General features: G+C 38.2%; 1 protein-coding gene across 2 annotated transcripts in view; it reads right to left on the bottom strand.

Moving 5' to 3' along the window:
- Positions 1 to 497: 497 nt before the first annotated feature.
- The window catches only part of LOC308059548 (N-acetylated-alpha-linked acidic dipeptidase 2-like), a 35,810-nt gene continuing 13,126 nt past the window's right edge, over positions 498 to 23,181 (bottom strand). Inside the window, exons 9-19 of one of the 2 annotated variants that reach the window (XM_080377056.1) lie at positions 22,240 to 22,325; positions 21,535 to 21,654; positions 21,025 to 21,107; positions 18,248 to 18,311; positions 15,569 to 15,636; positions 10,830 to 10,921; positions 9,321 to 9,411; positions 8,401 to 8,665; positions 4,958 to 5,039; positions 3,893 to 3,985; positions 498 to 2,183 (exon numbers count right to left, since the gene is read on the bottom strand). In XM_080377056.1, the coding sequence (XP_080233182.1) occupies positions 1,994 to 2,183; positions 3,893 to 3,985; positions 4,958 to 5,039; positions 8,401 to 8,665; positions 9,321 to 9,411; positions 10,830 to 10,921; positions 15,569 to 15,636; positions 18,248 to 18,311; positions 21,025 to 21,107; positions 21,535 to 21,654; positions 22,240 to 22,325 (1,234 nt within the window). In that variant the 3' untranslated portion in view covers positions 498 to 1,993. The remainder of the gene's footprint in view (positions 2,184 to 3,892; positions 3,986 to 4,957; positions 5,040 to 8,400; positions 8,666 to 9,320; positions 9,412 to 10,829; positions 10,922 to 15,568; positions 15,637 to 18,247; positions 18,312 to 21,024; positions 21,108 to 21,534; positions 21,655 to 22,239; positions 22,326 to 23,181) is intronic. The other variant, XM_080377057.1, reaches the window with a different exon arrangement.

The following is a 23,181-nucleotide window of genomic DNA, read 5'->3' as shown; positions in this document are numbered from 1 at the left end:
CAGATATTTCCCTTTTACGTGAAATTCCTTTTTTGTCTTACCCTCTGATGATCCTATGGCAGAGAACACTGACAGATCCAAAGCTGACTGCTGTTCACAAGGAAAAAGGCACTAGTGGCTTTTTTCCACCATCCAAATATCCTAACCCTCCCCTGGGGCACATGCAGTTACGGCCCATTGCAGTTAACAGATAGTTATGATGGAGCAGGAGGAGTGGGGGATTCAGGAAAAGCGAAGAAAAACCAGTGTTGTTATGTACCAGTCACTGTTCCCAAGGTACCGCATCCTTCAGAAACACCTTAAGCTACAGATGTGGAGGTGAACAACTTCATAACTTTGAGTGGCCCCAGTTAGGCAGAAGTTAAGAGAACAACAAAAATCTAGTCACTGTTCTGGTGTCCTTGGCATTGATGAATTATGTCTCTTACGTGCATGCTGACCAGGTCAGTTAAGCACTACTTTTTCCAACAGAAGAGGTAAAGCATGGACTGTGCAAAAAGCAATCCAATAGTGACTTATAAACGCAACATCCGTAGTTACACAGTCCTTTCTCTTTCAGAGAGGCTTGTTGGAAGTGATGCCAATGAAAGCCTCTCTTCTTGGTGGCATACACCCCCCCAAACAACTTCCCAAAGGACTGAACTATAGTAATTTGTTGTTCCCTTGTCTGAATTCAAGGCATTTCAGCTGAGAACAGCTCCTGTAGCCTAGCAATTGTCTTGTTCCTCTAATTCTGTCATTTTTAGTACCACATCTGTTCTATTCCCCATAAAACAAAAAGAATTTTATTCCCACAACCTGGTGCAATTTAAAGTTGTGAGAAAATCTGTAATATATTTTACATAAGAGAAGAAATTGGTTATTATCAGCTCCCACAAACTGGAAGGTGATTCAATAAAATTCTAGCAATTTTATTAGTTGTAAAGCATGTAGATGAGAAATACATTTAAGGGGAAAATGAAGCAAGAATCACATTTTTTACAAATTAACATTTTGTAGAATTATTCTTCTCATGCATTTCAGTTTCTCTTTGAATGTAAAAGCAGTTCCTGATGGGAAACTTTCTGCAGGTCTTACCTGAAGACAGAATAACCTCAAGCCCCATGCCCTCATGGGGACAATGTCCTCCAGCTCCCTCAGCTGGAAAGAAGGCATCTGCATGGAAGAGATCTCGCAAGAAAAAATAGGAACAAAAGTGCCACAAGGAGCAAGGATGTCAGCTTTTGGTTATTCCCCCTGAAATCTTTAATTTCCAAAGTGTAAATAAAGGAGTGCACAGTGACTTTTAGAGGGATGGACACTCACTCCCCAAGAAAATGCTTTTGGATTTCTGCATATAAGCAGCTGTTTTCTCTGATTATCAAGAATGGTTAGTAGTACTTTGGCAATCAGCAGGAGGGACAGTATTTTTTTTTTTTTCAGGAAAAGAAAGCAAATCTGTGTAATGAGCATTCACCAGTCCTGCAGGATAGATTCTGAAATACAGAGATGCCTTTGAATATCCTGTATTATAGAAGTAGTTATCAGAACAAGAAAAATGCACATGCTGAGAAGTGTATTTTTTCTCTTGAAAAATGTGCCGTTGATCACTGCTCCAGACAAGAATTACAGGTAGCTTGGCAAATAACTTGTTTTTAATTGGACATCTAAAATAATAGGTCCTCAAAATTGGTTGATCTTTCAGAAAACTCTAATTGGGAACTGATTCTTCCTTCTCTTCACCATCCCCCCCCCAAAAAAAAAAAAAAAAAATCTGCTTCCACTTAGGATTGTTCTTAAACCTACAGCTTTGTCAGTATCAGAGAAGCAGTAATTTCTAACTCAGGAGTTCTCTGGTACACGGAGCTCCTGCTCACCCTGCCAGCACGCTTACGTGCATTCAGAAGGTTGGCAAAGCAGCTACAGTAGGCAGTCAGGAGAGACTGGCTCACTGTAGTAGCCTGACTACACTGCGCTTCAGACTTTGCTGTTTGAGCTTTTGGAAGCCATCACCCTATGCTACTTCTTTCAGTGTCCCTGCTGCTGCCTGCACAGTGAAGGCTGCGATGGAAATCTGCCTCTTGACGTCTTCCCAGGCTTCACGCCGATCCGCTTTGCTTTCAATATCAAACATGGCATCGTAGATCCCCGGGAAGGACTCTCCAGCATACTTGTTGTGACTGCTCGGGGCAAAGATAATATGTCTGGGGGGAAAGAAGGAACGTATAATTGTACTAAATAAAAGTAACCATTAACAGAGTGTGTGTGTGTGGGGGGGGGGTGTTCATTGTAGGGAACGGTATGTGTGCTACATAAACCATCCATGAATCTCATCAAGATCAAAACTTAATAAATACACAGGAAATCTAGCTGGACCTGTCTTTAAAAAAAAAAGGAGAAAGCAGCCCCAATGGCAAAATCTGTGGGAAAGGGCACAGATTTAGGACAGATAGACTTCTCCTTGGGAAGAGATGACACATTTGTCTAATTAGGAATGAAACCTTGTTCAAATTTTGAAAATGGGAGCTCAACAAATCTGTTGAACTAATGCGACAGTGCGGAACAGGGTATAAAACTAGTTATGGCCGTACAATGAGAAGTGGAACAGAAACCTCAAATCCCCCCTAGGCAGCTGGATGATGGTCAGCAGGTCTGGGAAAGAAATGTAAAAAGAGGGGGTGTGGGGGGTGGGGGGAGGGGCGAGTCTATGGGAGAACTCTTGAGAAAAGCATGAATTCTTCAGAGAAGAAGTGATCATATTGCATATTGGAACCGAACTGTGCAAAATTATCAATTTTATTTTAGGTATGTTTTTTTTCTTAAACAATGAATAGTTGCAGATCTGCTTTTAAATTTATTTTGTTCACATGAAGTAGCAAAGCACATTGGTAGGATGTGAAAGAGTCCTCCCAAATAAAAATAAACATTAAAACGATGTTAATAAATGGAAGCAAGTAAAAAAAAAATAACAATTAAAAATCCAGACAGCTCTAAATGATATCTAACACCCAACAAGAAGAACTGTAGAAAACAACCATTTCATTCTTCCAAAAGTGTGAACAACAGTTTATCCTAGGAGGATGAAAGTGTGATTCCCGATTCTACCTGCCTGAGGGACTTCTGGCTTGGTGTGAAAGCCATCAGTCAGTGAGTCGGATATATCCATTTGTTGGCAAAAGGGGGATACGAGCGTAAAGTGAGGTAGTCACACCTGACACTGGAAGCTAGCCTCTTGTCAAGTGTTACTAATAAATGCACCGGGTTTCTATAAAGGGTATGGTGGTGCAGCAAACATTGCCCTTCTCCAGGCCTATGTGCTTGTAGAAAGAATATTTCAGGAATAACTAGCTAATGATTTAAGCCAATAGGAGCATCCATGGAAGCAGCCAAAGCTGGGACAGATGGGACTGCAGCGCAGTTCATGGGCCTTTATCTGTCCTGTGCTCAAAGGACTCTCTCCAAGCTCACTCTTCTAGACTTCTTTCTTCCTCTGACTCTCACTACACATCTGTTCTCATCCTCTTCTGCTTTTTACTTTACCCTCGTTTCTCCGTTCTTTTCAGTACAATTGATTCACCACTCAACCCTCACTTTGTACAAGTTCAAAAGAGCAAGTGGTGAGCAGAAGTAGTACTACACACCTGCAAGTGAAAGTCACAGAGCATAATGGCTAATAAAAAGAGTGACAGACCCAAGAAGAGGAATTAGGCACCACAAGACTGGTGCAGCCAAGTTCTCCTTGGGGGTTATAAACAAAGTCTGCTACTCACTGGATTGTGCCTAAAAGAACCTTTCGAGCTGTAATTCCTATATGAGGCCTATAGAGCAGTTCAACTGACCAGTCAGTGAGGCTGGGGTTCACCTGCAAAAATACAGTGCCTTAGACAGCTGGTCAAGAAACTTGTTCCCTCACCTGTAAAACTTCCTTCCTGGTAAGCCAAGAGGATCAATGAAAGCTCTTTCTAGAAACATCAGCTGATCGTTCATGATTCGCACTGCAACTGGACTGCAGAAAACGGAGACAGACATTTCACACAATGAGGCAACATGACTTCACAGTTTTATTTGAACACTTTTTCTCTTCTTTGGACAGAAAAAAAAAAAAAAGAGAAAAAGATGTTCTATGGTTTGAAAAAGGATGAGGATTTGCAAATGGAGATATTTAATACGTTGTATTAATGCATTGGGATTTCAGTCTTAGAAAACTCAACTACAAGATTTCATACCATGCCAAATAAAATGGGAGACTTTCTGAGACTGTCAGATACTTGCTTAGTATTAAATGGCACTAGACACATCCCACTTAACAGGTGGGAGAGGAAGGCTGAGATTTGGTCAAGATGAAGATAGCCAGATTTTGGTGTCCACCCGTAAGCCAAGTGTTGCCCACAAGCCAAGTATCCAAACTCCTGCTCTAGTCTATGCAGTAACATACTAAGGATGGGATTCAGTTGCCTGAACATCTGGTACCGCACTAGGTGCCTAAGGAGCACCTAGTGCCTCCAGCCGCTGCACTCAGAGGGCATGGGAGTCCCATAGGCCCTTAGGTTTGCAAGCATCATACGGATATCTTAGATAATCCGAAGCATTACCCTGTCTCCTTGAGGTGTGCTGAAAGTACAGATTCTGGCATCACCCACACCACTCAAGTGTAGGTATCTAAACACAGACCTCAGTCCAACTTTTAACTTTCACTGCTACTTACCTTTCTATGTATTACAATAATTTTAATGATAATCTGGTACTAGTAATAAGCTTTAGAACTGATACTATTTATCATGAGAAGCAAATTCATCTTGGCAGATATTGCCTGTCTCAGAGTTCAAGGGCTCTGTTCTACACTAATCAGAGAGACTCCTTGTGTAGTGACTGGAAAGAAAGAAGTGCCACCCTAGCTACCTAAAGCAGATATACATATATATATATATATAAATTTATTTATTTATTTATTTATTTATTTATTTATTTTCAGACTTACTCATTCTTGTCAACTTGTTCAAGTCTCCTGTGAAATTCAGCAGCAGCTTTTGAGAAGTTCACCACTGCGGAAAAAAGAGGATCTAGAAAAGGAAGGACTCTGTGAACAACTTCAGAGTATCTATTGAGCCAAATATACCATTCAGTTGCCCAGTGGGAGAAAAACTACTTTTGTTTTGCTTATATAATTGTGTTAATTTTGTTGTGTTTCCATAATTCATTAGTTTCCCTAGTGCAGACTTTAAAGAGCTTCACTACTAGCAGGAATAGACAAAGACCTTGTGCAATGAGGCCAACAATAAAGCAGAATGCTTGATAAAGCTTTCATAAGTATGCATCTTCCCTCCGCCTGGCAAGGAAAAGACTGGCTCGCACTGCAGATGGAGAACTCTGCAGTTTCCTTTTTTTACCAAAGGGACGCACTGCAGCACTTAGGTATAAAAAGCCTGACTTACATCAAAACTACCAGCTCTTCCAGCAGGCTGTGGAAGAACAGCAGGATTTCCCTCTTGGAACGTTACATCCTATTCATACCATAACAGAAGAGTGTGATGTGTATGTGGAATAGTATTAGGTAAGGCATAAAAGACACAGCTGTCAGGGGACACAGGGATAGACCAGGTAGACTAAGGCAGCCAAGTCCTGTGCCGGCGCCACGCGTGCACTAGTCACAGCATCACAGGTGTCTCTGCCACGACCCTGCGTGCATCCCGCAGAGCTGACACTCACATCCCGGGATTTTGCCTGCTATGCCTGACTGTGTGCAGGCAGGCTGGCGGGTCAGTCGGTTGCTTTTTCCTGCTCTGTTCCTGGCAGTACAGCCAAGCCGTGTGGAATAACTTAGCCAAAGAAGCAGCAGGCTTTTCTTTGTAATGACAATTTCAGCTGTGACGATTTTCCTGCGGAAGGGTCTAATTTAATACAGGCCTGGGAAAAGTATCAATTTATGCAAGTAAATGTAGAATAAGTAACAAAGAAGAACTTTGGGCCTTACCGAAATCAACTCAATTATAAAAAGGAAGGTTTACAACTTGCACATTTTGCCTACAAGTTTCAGAAAACTTTATGTAAACCAGAGTATCCTCTCTTTGACCATACAGGAATAAAGGCATAAGATTAGGTCATCTCCAAAATCCAGTCCTCTGTTGGCAACTACGGCCCTTGACTGTTTATAAATTTATCACACTATTTTAGTGTAATAGGCTTTCTGTAGATTTATCACATTATTTATTGACAGGCTTTCTGTTCCCAGAACTATTGAAAGCTGCTCTGCAGTCTCATTTGCTCTTCTGTTTCTAGCCGACACTTGCTGGTTTTTGTAATAATATTTCTGTTTAGTTTATGTAATTAGAAGCACAGATTTTATGTACGCAAGCTGTTTACAGACTGCAGTATAGGCAGACCCACATCACCTTGTCAGGGTCAGAATTTACGCCTGACCACGATGGTGGCAATAGTTACAAGTTTACCAGAGGACAGAGTTCTGCCCTGCTGACATCATGGCTATATCATGGCAACAGATTGTATTTCAGAATCAGTAGGAGGGGATTTAAGACAAAAAAGAAAGATAATCTGAAAATACGTAAGAGAATTTGCGCTTATGTTCACTGGCTATTTAGTGTTGTTAGTGTTGGTTATTTTAGAAAATAACACAACATTTCTTTTTTTTCTTTTTTTTTTTTTTTTTTTCCCCTGCAAACCTTAGCTCCTGGTATCATATGACTAAAAGTACGTATTTTATGAAAAAAGGTTTCCAGCCTTCATTTTTGCAGAACAGCTGAAAATGTGAATCCAAAGGCAAATAAAAACCTTAATCTATTATTGAAGGACAATGATTTATTCAGGGTTAATTAACAATTTTCTGACATGCAGTGTTGTTCAAGAGGCAATTCTATGAAAATGCTGAGTGAAATTAATTTGAGTCATAGAATCATAGAATGGCTTGGGTTGGATGGGACCTTAAAGCTCATCTAGTTCTAACCCACCTGCCATGGGCAGGGACATCTTCCACTTCACAGTATTGTAAAAACTGCCTATATATTTTAATGTACTCTGGTAAAATAGAATAAACAAAAATTAAAAATTATAGTTTTATTTAAAAATAATTTTAAACTAATCAGGTATCAAAGAAGAGCCATGAAAATAATGAAAAGATAGAAAACCATGCCTTGTAAAAAACTGGTCAAAATGACACCTCTAAAAAGTTATTAAGGAGAGAGTTAAGTGACATTTGGGGGGGGGGGGAAAGAAAAAAAAAAGATTGCTTCTAGAATCAAGGAACAAAAATAGCTGTATCGGTCAGAAGGTAGTTTGAGCAACTTCTAATCTGAAATGAGAAAGAAACTCAAACAATGAAAATAAATGATTTAACAGAAACTTTGGTAGATGTTCTACTACTGCAAAAAAAAAAAAATCCAGATTTGATGTTTCCTTACAAGATGTGCTGCAGTAAACACAGGAACATATTGTAATAAATCCTTGTGTCACGCAAAATCTCAGACCAAATGATCCATCACACAAGGCTTCCTCTGTCTTGAGTGGCCTTTTTACAAAAAACAATGTCTTTTCAAAATAGTCAAAAATTTTTCACCTAACTCATTACATGAAGTTTTAAACATCAGTTTTCATTTTCCCCAAAGGAAGAATCAGTTTGAGTTGCTTCTAATGTTTCACGCAAACCAAAGAGTACTGCATTGCCAAAAAAATAGTCTATATCTCTGAACCATAGGTCCATCAGATAGCAAGTGAATTAGGACTGAGTAAAAATCCTCCTTGGTACAGAAACACAAGGGAGGAATGAGGCAAGAAATAAAAAAGGAGGGAGATGGAGAGAAAGAAAAATTACTGTGGAAGCTCCCCTAGCCTGGGCTGCAGAGCATCCTGCTGCTTCAGGCTGTTTATATGCTTCATTGCAAGGTGTTCAGCTGCTCAGCAAACGGATATATTTATGCAGAGGAGTTAGACAAGTGCTCCTGTGGACTAAAAGTGGTAACCAGGCACTGAGACAGATGGTAAGCAAGTTTTCCAGGGTCAGATGAAGTCTTTGGCTGAGGAAGAAGGAGCACCTGTGTCTTTCAAGTTCTAGGCAGTTCCCACAAACATTTAACTTGTCTTCTTTTTTAAGCAGGAAAGTGAGAAGCAGGCTGATGTATCTCTTTATTCTGCATTTGAGGTGCATGACTGTTCATGAGCCCTGTAATAATGCTCATCATTAATAATATGCATGAAAATTTTTATAACCCTCTAATCTACACATGAGGTTAATGTGCGTCTACAATGTGTTAAGTCTGTGTTATGTTTAGGAAGAAAAACCCTTCTTTATCATGATGGTAGAATTGAAACACCTAAGGAAGGAATTAGGTTTCAAAACTGTAACAGATATAACGTGCCTCTGCATGATTCTAATTAATGCACTTAAGAAATAGTCTTGTGGTTATTACTCACCAAATGATACTTTGTAAGATTTCAGCTGTTCTTCATGTTTCTTGGCCAATTTATAAATTCTATTACTGTATTCTTTTAAGGCTTCTCCATAATCTCTACAGTCGAATGGAATGACCTGGGAATCTGCCAGTTCATAAACCAGTTTGCCTCGTAACTGGGCAATTGTTAGCTGTTTCTTGAAGGTGGGGTCATAAAATTTTTCCACTAACTCAAAGGTCTCATATACAGTGTGATAAACAGGATAATTGCTGAATTTGTCTGCTTTCTGAAAAAGAGCAAGCAAATTTGTCAGTGCCCCATATGCTAACAGCAGTTAAGGGATGTATTGATCATCAACAACTATGATGTTTTGGACAGTTTCCAAGTCAAAAATGCTAATTGCTACAAAACACAATTTACTATCCTTCCATTTTTGTCTGTTCATTTTAAGAAATGAAACCAACTTGAATCCATGGACTGCTGCGCAAGGTTGGGTGGGCTTCCTTCCTTCTATCTACACAGACCTGCCCTCCGTTCCATTGTACAGAGATCGCCTTCACTAAAAATTAAAACAATTTGGGGTTTGGGATTGCAGTTCTCAATCACGGCCCCTTTTTATCTTGTGTAGTTATTTCTGAACACAATCAGGGAAAATCTGGATATTGAGCGACCTGTTAGTAGCATGGTGGAATTACATATACACCTCCAATCAGATTCTATAAATACCTTTTTGTGAACTTGACAGCCTATAGAATATACACATCACTGTAACAAGTTTTATTCTCCAGACATTTAGGTTTCTTCCTCAATTAATAAATGACACTTATATAGAAAACATTCAAAGATTCTTTGAAGCTTTTTTTTATTAATAATGAATAAATGCTTTTAAAAGATGACTGCTCAACACTATCCAACTTCTTCAAGTAATCTGGAAGACTTACCCTGTTCTTGGTGTAACGGACTCTGCCTGCTGCAATTCCCAGTCGTTGAAAGTACGCTTCAAAATCACTGCCTGATCCCAGCTTGTTTATTCTACATGTACAAAAGACAACATCTTAGTGAGAGCACTTACTATACAGTATGGTAGTAATGTATGTCAAATGGAGATTTTTCAAAGAAATGGGGGTCAGTTCTTCTGGAGGGCACATGAGGGACACCAGTAAGATAAAGAGACTAGATGAACGGCAAGCTTAATTACTCTAATTTTATTCCACCACATTAATTCAGTGTCTAATAATGCTAGGAAGATCTTTTAAAGGTAGCAATTCTGATTATGAGACTGACCACATTTAAAAAAAATAAAAGTACACATTATGCACAAGCGCCATACAATTGTATCAGACATGCCTCTGCAATCTTAAAACATTAATCATTTATTTCCAAACTAATATGACTTGGGCAGCAATATGTGTAAAGACAGATGTGTTTATATCCTTAGCATATTCCACAGCAGAATCAAAGGCTGATGAATAATTTCCAATGCAGGAGCCACAACTAGTTACTTACAAGTAAATACTGCCATCTGCTGGGTAGGTGTGGAGAGACAGAGGAAAAGAAAATTTAATTATAAAGACAGATGTAATATTCTAAGTATTTTCAAATATTTATTTAAATTTTATATTAAGTTCCAGGTTTATCTGTCAAGCCTGCTGAATAATTGGTGTTTCTCAACTAAAAAAAAAAAAAAAAGAAAAAAGTTTCTTCTGTTCCACCAAAAGTTCTGTTAGTATAAATATCGACAAAGAACTACTTGTGTCAACTGACAAAGATTAGATCCGGTAGCTTTTTCAAGAGGAAGAAATCCCAAGGAGTCTAATGAATCTAGAAACTCATTTTAGCAGGGCCTGAAAGCCAGGGCAGCACAAGCAGAATATTTTGATCTGATCACACCAAGGGGCAGTCCTGTTTACCTTACGTGAGGAATGCCACATTGCGCATAAGATTTAGCCCCGTGAGTCATAGGTTCAAAGAGTGTTTTGGCATTTTAATACCTTCACACATGAAGTCTTAATACCCTCAGTTATAGATTTGTAATGTATTACATTTACATCCATTGTATACACAAAGAATAAGAGAACCACTCCAGGCAGTTTTTTTCACATGAGCATTTGCTTATCCTTACAATTTCGATATTATCTCATCAAGTAGGGTGACTAAACTACCCTGCTCTTTTTTGATTGCTTTCCAAATTGCTTTTCTACTAATAAAAGGCCTTTAAAAAGTGTGAGGTTTCATTTTATAGCACACTTAGATGTCACCATTATTAAAAAAAAAAAAAGTAATAGATTTTTTTATTTTATTTTACTTTAAAAGATATTGCTACAGAGTCACCTTGTACTAAAAGGCTTTGTATTGCTGTCATCAATAGCACATCTTGAAAAATTCTGGAGAGTAGCCATGCCATGATATGATTAAAATATCAGGAAAGAAAAAACAGACTAACAACTTACCTGGGATAGCTATTATTTTCAGTTGAAGGATCTTTCTCAAGCCAACTCTCATAAAGAGACTTATTTTCATAACCCTCATCAGAGCTTAAAATCTGGAAAGGAAAATATTATAATCTCATTGGAAGTAACCTTAACTCAATTAATTATCAAACGAGACCTTTACAGCTATCTGCATCATTCTTAATCTACAGCATTGCTGCATGCAGGGATGTACACATGCACTATTTACATTCGTTACATACATTTATGGGTCCCAACCACAGAAAGCATCTCAAAGGCACTTGTCTGGAACTAACCACGGACAGTGGGGAAGAGCAGGTTAAAAGTTCAATGACACTAGCTGGAGGTCATCCACTTCTGGGAAAAGTGGATCCCAGTGATTTCTAGGACTTCTTACCACCCGATAGCACTGTGCATGTACACACACACATAACAACACAGAGCTACTCCAGTAGCCAGGATGCCCCAGTTGCTTTCCTTCCAGCAGGCAAGGGGAGATGACAGCCCAAACCCTGTGGAGGTTTGCCCTGTGCAGCAGCAATATTGTCTCAACAGACTAAGCTTGAAATTTGACTGCTTTCTCTATAGGAAGGGTACGAAAGCATTGTGCTAGAAGGAAGGGTCAAAACCCATCATTAACTATATTACAGCAATGCCAAGGGGACTCAAACAGGACTGGACAATCATTGTGCAAGACACCATACGCACAGATGTAGGCCCCACCCTTCCATTAAAAAAAATTGAAAAGCTATATAACCAGGATGGAAAAAGTATTAGCACAGTCATCATACAGCCAGAAAAACTATGAAAGAGTATAAAATTAATTGACCCAAGCTCGTAGAAAATCTGTGGCAGAGGTAAAAATAGATCAAGACTCTGGCCCTGGTCTCCATCTACACTTAAACAAACTTTAATAGACATGGTCCTTTAAATATATGATCGGTCATGACGTGCAGAGGTTTGGGATTTTTTTTCCCCAAAGAATACAAAGCATAAATGTTCATGGCTACATACATGGTCCCGCAGTATTGTTGAGACTTAATTTCTGCATTGAAAAATATACAGACTCCAAATTGAAAATCCAGAGTTCTGACCTCTGAGATTATGTCAGCAACTAGCAGAAAAATAACAAATTGTGAAGCAATTGCTTGACTGCTGTAATTTTTAGGGCACTGGGGTCAAATTCTAGGGCTAAATTGGAAATGGCACATTGATAAGAGCAAGTTGAACTCTGACATATGGGAATAGAAGCGCTCCATGCTCTGGCAGAGATGTTATTCTGACAGCTCTGGTCATGTTAAAACCATTGGCCAGCTTTTTCATACACCGTTGAGAGCCTAGTAAAACATACTATTTGCCCTGACTCAGATCCAAACGCAGAATCTGCACAAGCTTGCTGCTACCTCAAGGGAAGATGCGGAGTCCTTTAAGTATAAATACAAAGAAGTGATGATCAGAATGGAGGAATTGGAAATGATCCATTGCAGACACCAGCTGGTGGTGACCAATTGTCTAAAGCCTAGTAGTAGAGAGAGGCCAAAAAAGACTTGTCGGCAGCTAAATGTCCCATCTGTATGCTAAGGACCACACCTGAATGCAGAACTCCTTGAAAGACAACACTACATGTATACGCTAATTTATTTTTGGTGAGGAGTGGCTCACTGAAAATAAGAAGAGTAAAGAGATCTTGGGATGTTGGATAGTTGGATGTTGGACTCTTTAACATGAACAGAAATAATTTTACTTTGGACATACATAATCACCCACAGCTGCACTAACCTTCTCTCACATACTGGGCTTCCTGCATGAAACTCAATCCCATGCAAAAGCCTAATACAAAGCATACGGAACATTTTAGTACCATTTGTGCTGTTTCCAAGAATTAACTAGGACTCCTGAGGTGGATAGGACTTCTCACTATGCCTGTTCCAGAAAATAACAACCACAATATGCAAAGATTTAATTGGTTGAGCCTTTGATGTGTATATCTAGCTTCCCAATGCAATCCAAAACCAAATGCATTCCAGTTGAAATAGCAAAACTAAGAATATAATCACTCTGCCTTGGTCCTTCCAGCCCTTACAGAAATCAGGTGGGTTTTTTTCAGATTAGTGGAAAGGACACAACTGATTACCAAAGGTACAGAATGTAGTCTTTGGTTATCTTTATAAGAGGCTACCTAAATGCAAGTGAATTAAGAAAAAAAAAAAAACAAAAACAAAGAAACAAATAAAAAACCCCACCTAAGCAGATCCCTCTGCAAAGCAGAGCTTCCCTGTTCTAGCTATTGCTTTAGTTTCTCTCCCTCTTTTCCTGATCCAATTCACTAGAATTTTTAGAGACCTGGAGAATAAAGACACTAAAACCCTTAAATGTATTTTATTCTGTGATGCTAGAAGCAGGGAGCCCAGTAAAAGATGTGCCACATACAGTGTATCAATCATCTGTACACAGGTTTCTATGCCAACAAAAATGGTGTTCTAGCTAGACGTGGTCCTTCAGCAAACACCCATTGGTATCCCTGACTTCTCTCAAAGAGTCCATCAAAACACCTTTTTCCTTGGGAAAATCCCAACAATCTCTAGGAATGATCTTACAGAAAAGTTCAAGAGTGGAAGTGTTTCAGAGAAAGATTTCACAGCCTGTGATTTACGGATCACTTGAGATCACTAGTGACCTCAAGCCCTAGTAAACAAAAGGTGGTTCAGAATGAAAACTATAGTGTTGAATCACTGTAGAAATGGAACCATGATTTTATTTTTCAAAAAGATGAGAGGTGGTTCCAGGTTTAGCTGTAAAAAAAAAAAAAAAAAAGAGGAACACAATCCTCTAGAGAAATGTGGCAAGGAGTACCTCACATTTATTTAGAAAGACTGTGAAAAAAAATGAGTAAAAATTAAAAAAAAGGATTTCAGATGAGATTCTTTGGGCAGAGACAACATGATAAAACTGGGGAAAATGCTCTTTGACTATGTACAGAAAACAGAGAACATCCGAGAAACAGAATGTTGTTGCAGAATCCTACTCTGTGGAACAACAGAAAACAAAAGTAGTTGAGGGTTTTGTCCACAACAAACAGAAGAAAAATGATCTAAGATGTTCCAACAGGAGCCCATGAAACAGTCACACTTTTCACTGACAACTCTCTACCATAAAATCATCTCCTTTATAAATGGAGCTATGAAAAACATAGATGAATGTAATGTACTTCTAGGAGCTTTTTAGTAGGGAGACAGCATGGAATTACGGAATAGTTGTCAGGTTTTCTATTGTTTACATTACGCTTCTATTGTTAAAACTTAAATAATACAATAGGAAAATTTTCAAAAAATCCAGTCTCAAGTACTTTGTATGGTACTTCAATGGAAGTTTTCTACTCAAATCCAGCAATAGTTGAATAGTTGACTGATGATCAAGAGTAAGGTGCTATTTTTAGCCCTGAGTATTTTATATTTTGCAGGAAAACATATCCCTGGGTAAGTGGATTGCTGCAGATAGAAAGTAAATTATTTTATCCAGGGGCCCTGCAGCACTAGGGACATGGCAATTTTTATAGGCAAAATGCCCTTCAGTGTGCAAAGTGTTACAGCTAACGTTTGAACAAGCACAGCTTCTTGCCCAGCGAGGAAGAAAGAGTAAGACAGGAAAAGCTGATAAGAAAATAAAATGTAGAAAGGAAAAGAAAACCATGGGGATAGCATAGATAAACCTCCCCAGATTCAAACCATGCCATTTTCAGTGTTAAAAAAACCCCATGTACTGCGTTTGAAAATAACTTAGGATGAATGCATCTAGTGGGATGGGAGACTAGTAGCTGAAGTCATCCTACCAGTGCCGTTGCAGTGGAGATTTTTACATTGGACCAAGTCACCTGGGTTCCCTTAATATCAAAGGGAAAAACAGTTTGAGAGTCCTGTATGCACAAGAGTAGGCAACCACATTTGGTCAAATGTATCTCATCCCAAAGGTGCCTATTTCTACCCACTGCCTTTAAAGGGAGCCTATGTTGCTTCAGTCAAGACAGAGATATCCTCTGTGAACTGAGGTGAATCCAGATCTGAGGATAGTGACCACGGCTCACACTAGGTGCCTAAGCTGGGTAACTCCTCATGCAGCCAATGAAGTTTCATACTTTAATGGATCACAATCTTTCAGCCTTATAATTAATCCTGAAAGGTGAACGCAATGCAGTCATTGCTAGAGCACTTGTAATCACGCAGATCCATACCGCTGGCAGGCTACAAAACCTGCTTGGTTCTTCAGTCTTTATGACAGTATGTCAGGGGCTCAGGGAGAGAGCTCCGGAAGGGAATTCAGGAGGAACAGACAGAAAGAAAGTGGTAGTTAACCAGTGTGAAAATTAATAGACATTCTTTTGCACATGAAATGGAAATTTAAAATGCAATTTATTTCATTGAATGCTTATCACTTTAGAGAACAGATTTTGCTCAAGTGTTTTATTATCTTGTTGTTATTATTATCATTTTTACTATATATTGAAAATAATATTCCACTTATGCCAGTGACACATTTCAGTCTTTCTAAGAATACTGAAGGACTGGGAGCCTGCACAGTCTACCACTGATGGGATGGTTTGCTATTGATTTTGGTGGAATCAAGATTCTTCCAGCACAGCAATAAGATAAATCCAATATTATTCAGTAATCTGACTTTTTCCAACAAACCTGCAGGTTTACATTCTCAGAAAGTCACAAATAATAGACACTCTTATTCTGTACCTCTTTGGTCAGATTATACACCAGTTTGTAGAGAAGAGGGGTGCAGTCAACTCTTAATGTGTAGTTACCTGAAAATGAAATAAAGACATTCATATTTTCCCTTTTGTGTAGCAGTGGCATTATCTTCTTAATGTATTAAACCCTGCAGTCCTTTTCTTAGACAAACTTCTTGATTCCAAGGCAGGAATTTAGACCTTGCCTCAGAATATATACAGAAATAGGCTACTTGGTCATACTGTATAAGCTACTGCTACTACAGGACAATGTACATTGGTTTTCATACATACACAGTAATGTAATTAAGCCTTCCCATAGTTCTAAAATATGCCTAACTAACCCTCATTAGCTACAAGACCCTGTCACTCATACGCTCCCCAAAGCTTGTGTTAAGCAGAAGGCAGTGTAACATCCTACTTTTTGTAGGATGTTGAAAATAAAGCTAGCGCATTCAGGAACTGTGCAGGAGTAAAGACATATTCTCTGCAAGATGTTTTAAAAAGTATTTCAATGCAGCTACTTCTTCTCTTATCATAAAGAGTTCTTTCTCAATGTTTTTGCAGACTGTGTCTGAAAGACAGGTCATCTAAAACACTTGCAAGAGATTTGGCATTTTATATTTTTCAAATAGGAAGCAACAAGGATGCAATGTTTTCATCTACTGTCTCGTAAACCTCTCCTTTTGCCACCATGCCATGGCTTCTACACTTTACACCCATGAAGTTTCCACACTGCCGGCAGGTTATGTTGAGCTAGGTAAGTATCTCATACCAAAGTTATCAGTTACAGCAGCAAAAGTCCCACCGGAAAGAAAGTATCGCCACTTTTGAGGCAGGCAGGAGTATAAACGCGTCTTCCCTACAGACTACAGCCACCAGGTAGCAGCTGGGCAAACACCTCTGCCCTCAAATACAGGTAACAACAAAGAGGGGAAAAGGGATGACAAGGCTGGAACATCATAAAACTTAAGATAGCAGGTAACACAGTTATTAAGTTTTGATATGGCTTTAGGCCTTTGTGTCATCTTTTGCACACCGTATACTCACATGAGGACTAGACTGACAATCACAGGAAACCCCACAGCGATGGAAAAAACACTAGATAATGTTAACGATGTTTCCAAGGACAGGCTATGTTTAAGAACTGGAAATTAAAGTCACAAAAGTGCTCAAAAGGATGACCTACTGTTGTTCTTTTCATTGCTAAAGGACAATTAACCAAAGTAATTTTCTGTCCAAAACACAGCATAAAAAGTGCCGTGGAGAATGTATGATGATAAACAATCGGCAGAGTATGTGGATGATATGGCTCTACAGGGGACTTTAATGCTCAGTCAGGTGAAAGATCTCCAAGAAACTTAAACCAGTACACTAAATATAGTGTTCTTTTCCTTATTACGTATTTCTTTTCCAGTGGTTTTACTTTCACATTTTCTTTAATGCATAAAGCAAGAGACATGTTTGAATAATCAAGCTTTAGAAGTAAATTGTTAAGGCAGCAGCACCTTGGCTGCAAACCAGCTAAAAAATATGTGTTAGAATCCATGCTGAGAATATGAAGCAGTTCTAAAGCTATTATTTCATTCGTGAAATCTTCCAGGCGTGAAATTCTGCTCTACTTTTTACACAGCATGTAGGCTGCATAATTGAAGGAACAGCTCTAACCCTCCCTATACCCCAACTCCAACCAAGCATTTAGAAACTGGGTTTGGCTTTTCTTTCTTTCCAGTCCTTTCATGACAGACAAAATTTTCAGCTGACAGGAATAGAAAGCGTTCTTAAATATGTCTGTTGATATCCATTTTATTCACACGCTTTAAGCCCATATAATTTGGGTTTAACATGGGAAGAGCAATGCCCTAAATAACTGAGGTTATGACGCAGGACTCCACCGACTGTTATTTTGGCACAGACAACAGCAAATGAAGTCCTTCTGTAATAAAGCTCAGTATAATTTAAGGATTTTGTGATTCAGGTCATAGTGTTGGGCCCAAAGTTCAAAGTCCAGTTTCTAAGCAGCATTCCTGTATGACAGAATCTTCTCATAATCTGAAGGGCATAGGAAATGGAATAACGGTGGATCGGTTATTTTGTGAAACATTCTTCAGTGCATATTTTCTAGAAAAGCCTTGCCATAACACACCCAAAACTCCCTGCATATTTTCCCTGCTCACAGTGATGAACAAAGGTGACCATGTTGGTCCAAAGCACCCAAATGGGTCCCACCCCCACAAAACGTAAGCCTAAGGTCTTGACACAAGTCATCTTAAGATCGTAATAAATTAGTGTCCCAAATACTGTAATTCCACAAGGAAAGAAGCTGGAGTGGCAAGCAGACAAGGAGCAGTCTGACATACATTAAAACTGTAGCTGTAAATTAAAGCTAGTGTAGTTAAGGGAGAGTTTAACATGCAGACCACTCAGTTCATTAGAAGACTAAACTCCTGCAGGGGAGACATTCTGGATGTGAGATACATGGGCTGCAGCTCCATGGATGGATGGTGCTACTTGCAAAAGAAAGACACGTGACAATTTAAACTGTTTTCCCCCTCCCCTTAGCTCTGTATTTGAACATGGCATTACCTATCTTCTGTTTGCCAGCTCTGGATGCAATAAATAATACAAAGTGAGCTATTAAAATTGACATCTGCGAAATAAGGTGAGTTAAAAACAAAGGACGCACCTTCTATAGAAGAATCTGTGTTGATGTAAGCAACCGCCCGTTCCTGGAGGATTCTAGCATTTTCCTGGAGTTGTAAAAGTGTAATTATTCTTTCAATTAGTGACATTTCATCAAGGGCATAAGTGCACTGTTTATTACAGCATTACCTTTAAGAACCCAGTCAGGATAAGTAGCATTATGTAACTTACTAATTATATTAATGTTTGAGGATGGGTCAATGATCTGGGCATCTGAAATTCACTTCAGCTTTCTGGGACTGAATTTGTTGTGGAAAACATCCAAAGAATGTCAGTGCTGCCTGCTGTATCACACAGGAGCAAGGTGGAACAGGAAAATTACCGAGCAGCATCGTAACAGGGTAAATTAAGGTTACACATGTATTTTCACCCTGAACTTGCAGTGCTTTTTAAACATGCAACATGTGACTGTGAGGTCAGCCAGAATTCCTCCACGCTTCTAATCCCTAGTTATTCATGTGAGCTCCAAGCACTGAACTCAACTTTAACAGTGATAAACCAAGTGTTGCTGTCATTTCTGCACTCCTCCATTTCAAAACCAAGTAAGTCAAAGCACTAACATTTCCTATTAAAAAGGATTTGACCGACGGTTTTGAGTCAACCAAGCATTGCTTTCATAGTGAATATATATACACACTTGTTTAATTTTTTGGCAAACTGGTAATTATGTTTGAAATTGATATTCTAATCAGTAAGTGGTACGTTACTAAGTCTTGGCTTTGTGATAGATAGTCTAATTAGATTAGTAATTGTTACTTGATTCATTCAGTTTATACCCTAGCTAATTATTTGTAAGTCACGTGAACTAAAAATTGAATTGGCAATTGATAACTTCATAATGAAATTAAAATCCTTAAACAGCAGAGGAGATTCTGCAAAAGAATCTGGATGGAGGGAGCAAGCCTGTATATGCATACATGAGGCCTTGCATATATGCAAAAGTATATTTGCAACATAAAGAAATTCTTTGATTCATGAGTAATGGAGACCATGTAACAAAAGGATATTGCCACAGTTGCAGAGTCTTTTTGTTACACAGAAGATGGTGAATATTACGGGTTAATTTTCCTCAAGATTTAGCACATGACAGATCTGGCAGCTGCAAAAAACGCGAATGTAAGCTGTGAGGAATGTCTCTAGAGAAACTGAATCTAATTGAGGTGTAAACGAGTAGGAATGCACAACACCAGGATAAAGCAAGAAACCAGTAATATAGAAACTCATTCAAGTTCAAATACGAATTGTGCTCAGGGCTGCCTAATCTACTACAGCTGCCATTTCATGAAATAATGGACAATATAATACCAGATAAGAAATTACTAAACAACAAACACTATAGAACAGCAGTAGCAATATGTGAACAAATCAAACATAAAAGGAACTCTTAATTTATTCATGACTTGCCCAAGAGAAATTGATCTTTTAAGTTTCACTGTTCCATATTCCTCACAGTTAAAACAATTGTTTTTTCTTTACAGCATCTAAATATGTGCACAGATACATAGAAAAAAAAATCACAAATAAAGTTTTATATAGTATACTTTTGTTACCAGTGGCATTCAGGTGGGATGAAACTTTACTGCCAACTCATTAAAATCTTTCAGTAAATGATTTCAAAGATAATTTAAATTATGCTTTCTCGATCCAATGTCCCATAAACCAACAGTAAGATGCAGAGAGTCTATTGCAGCTGGAAGCCAAACACTTTACAGGAGAAAGAACCTAAAGGAACAGAAATCTCAGCTTTGTTACCAGAGGATTCCCTTGGTGTTTGGGAGCGTATTTCTGGTTTTTTCCCTCCTCTGTCATTTTGCCATGTAATTTTGTGGTTTACTAAAATACATGCCAATAAACTAAAAGAAAAAGATTAAAATGTTTTCTTTTATAGATTTTGAAAGCTCTATCCATATATCTAAATATAACCTTGTAAATAAAGTTCTAACAGAAGAACAAGGCAACACATTTTTGTTAAACCATTCAGTACTAATAAATTGCTATAGTTCAGCACAGATGTGTTTCATCTGACATTTTTCTGCCTGCTCTATTTCTAGTTTGGGTTTTACAGACAAAGCAATGAAAACTCTTGTAAGATCTCTATTTTTTACCAGGGCTGAACAAATCCACTTACAGGATTAAAAACTGAATATGCCCAACAGGGAAAGGAAGAGAAAAACATTCAGAACCTCACTTCTGAATTTCCCAACATCCTTCTATAAGGCAGGAATATAGTCAGGGATCCCTCTGCAGAATTAATCGTCCTGCCCCTGAGACTTTACAACACTGGAAGTTTCATGGGGATCTGGAACCATAGACTCACAGATTACCTACCCTTTCGTTTGCCCAGGAGGATTACTTTCCGCACCAAGGGCTTGGTGTGCGTATGGCTCAAAGTTACATGACCTAGGCTTTAGTCTATAGGAACTAAGGAATTTCCCAAATAGAAAGTTAGAAAATAAACCAATTTCGGTTATATAAAATGCTATCATTCCGTTAAATGAACAGATAGATTTCCAAATAGACAGCACTGAGGGTCTATTAGCTTTGAAACAAAGTAGATTTTTAAATCTTGGAAGATATAGTGCGCTTATGTTGTAAGAAGCTGGATAGGTAATTTGTACAAATGAGGGCCTCACAGGACCTGAAGGAGTCTGTTGTGCTCCAATTTTACCTTGAAGCTATTGATTGTAGTGTAGGAATAGATGCCACTGGGTACTGCAGCTGCCTGCAACAGACTTGCAAGTTTTGCTTTTTTTTATTTACCTCAGCCCATTCTGTGGAACCCAATAATCCAAATTCTTCTGCATCCCAACTAGCAAATACAATAGTTCGCTTGGGTCTCCAACCTGCAATCACATAGCTAAACTTGAAAATTCAACTTAGAGTTAGAAAGTCTAGTGAAAGATCACAACAGCTAATTGAAATCACTTTAAAAATAGCACTTAATTGACGTAGCAGTAAAAAAAAAAAAAAAAAAAAAAAAAAAAAAGAGGAACACATTATTGCAGAGGCATTTCTTCTTAATGCAATATTTTCATTCCACACAACTAAGGGGTACTATTATACTGATGACAGACATGAAGAAATAAGTTCAGTCAGCTAAGATGCAATGCTGCATATGCATCTCTTCAATGAATTTGTATCTTTCATAATGAGAAATACAACTTTCTGTAGAGGTGAAAACTGAGTCAATGCAACTGCTTATGTGAACACAGTTCCTCAAAGCTGATGTTTTCCATATCTGTCATTTTATGTGTGTAATAATTAAGTTACCTTCCATCTTCATTTTACCAAAACTCCGTACAACCTCTTGTAGAACAGCTACACCCGTAGTTGGATCGATACCACCAAACACCCAAGAGTCTCTATGACCTCCTAAAATAATATATCTGTCTGGAAACAAACACACAGTATCAATCCTTAATTAAAAATGCATTTAGGTTACCTGTATATACTTTGATTGCATCCCTACTTGTGTCAAATGAAATACGAAATTTAATTCCAGTGCGACAAATTTATTTTTTAAGGTAATCTGCAATCATTTAATTACTCTACTTTAGTATATAAATGAAGACAAGAAATATTTTATATATATATTTCCACTTAAAAGTCTTTCATGTATATGACTAAGTATCAACAATAGTATGTTGAAGTCCCAAATCATCACTATTTTTCTGTACTTTGCATTGTGGTAGTTTTTGCAAAGGCAAAATGTATGAATGATGTAAGGGGAAACCTACTGTAAAATGACAAGCGTTAAAAACAAATTGTCTGACATCTATCATTCTAGCATTCTCACTCAAATATATTCTTGGGAATGCCAACGAAAAACAGTGTGACGGGTGGGACATTTATTAAGGGTTTCTCAGATTCCATATTATCTGACTATCTAAAAAACTAGGAGGTTTTTGCAACATGACAACAAGATCACCCGACACAAAATTAAGAGGGAATTAAAATCATCACACTCATGCTCACCTGGTTCTATGGCTCCTCTGAGGATGCCAATGACATTGTAAATTCGTGTTATTTTATTGTTTGTATGAACATGCATTCTGACTTTTCTGAAACGAAAAGCAGTATGGAGTAACAATTTCTGACTGAGAAGGCAATAAAAAGTTAACATTAATAACTTGTAAGCCAGAAAGTTTGTGTTTCTGTTCTGCTTTGTGTATTAGCACTGATCTAACCTGTTATGCTGTATCAGTACCCCATTTTTTATTTCAGGTTAACCTCCTGACAGAAAGATACCTTAGAAAAAACCCTATGGACCGTACCAATCTATAAACTTTCAAACATTTACAGAATTTATTGAATTGTTATTTATGGGAGTCAATTGGATAACTGTATATTACAGGAGTAAACTGAAAAGCATATACAGTAATTAAAAATACATTTACATTTTGACCAAAATTATAATGCTGGATACACATTTTTTTTACAAAGAATACACTCTGGTTTCCAGAATAATTCCATGTCATAAGATAGAGTTGGAGAGAAGGTCATTAGAAATATTCACACAGGAATAAACTGAAATCTCTGTTTAGGACAGCAGATCTAAGTGACCAGGATCTGTCAATCTTCCATCCCTACCCTGCTGCACACATACTCCACCCCCCCACCCCACCCCCAGTAAAATCTGCTTGTGAAATTTTATCAAAAGGAAGGAAATTCATGTATTAGAAGAGTTAAAAATAATGTAGTATTCAGCCCCTCTTAACCCGCAGAAGAAACAAAGCATCAAGCAATGCTTTTTTGTGTGTTTGGCAAAACCTCAAGCGTTTCACATTTGAAGTTATCTTTTCAGCAGCAAATCTGCATAGTTGTCAAAATCCAAACCTACTTCAGGACAGCTACTGGATTTTTGCCCAGAAAATAACTGACACTGGTGCCTTGAGTATGCATATACTTGCACACTTT

This window comes from Falco punctatus (assembly GCF_963210335.1).
Source record: "Falco punctatus genome assembly, chromosome: 2".
In the NCBI taxonomy this organism is placed as follows: Eukaryota; Metazoa; Chordata; class Aves; order Falconiformes; family Falconidae; genus Falco; species Falco punctatus.
This window is presented reverse-complemented; position numbering and strand designations above follow the sequence as displayed.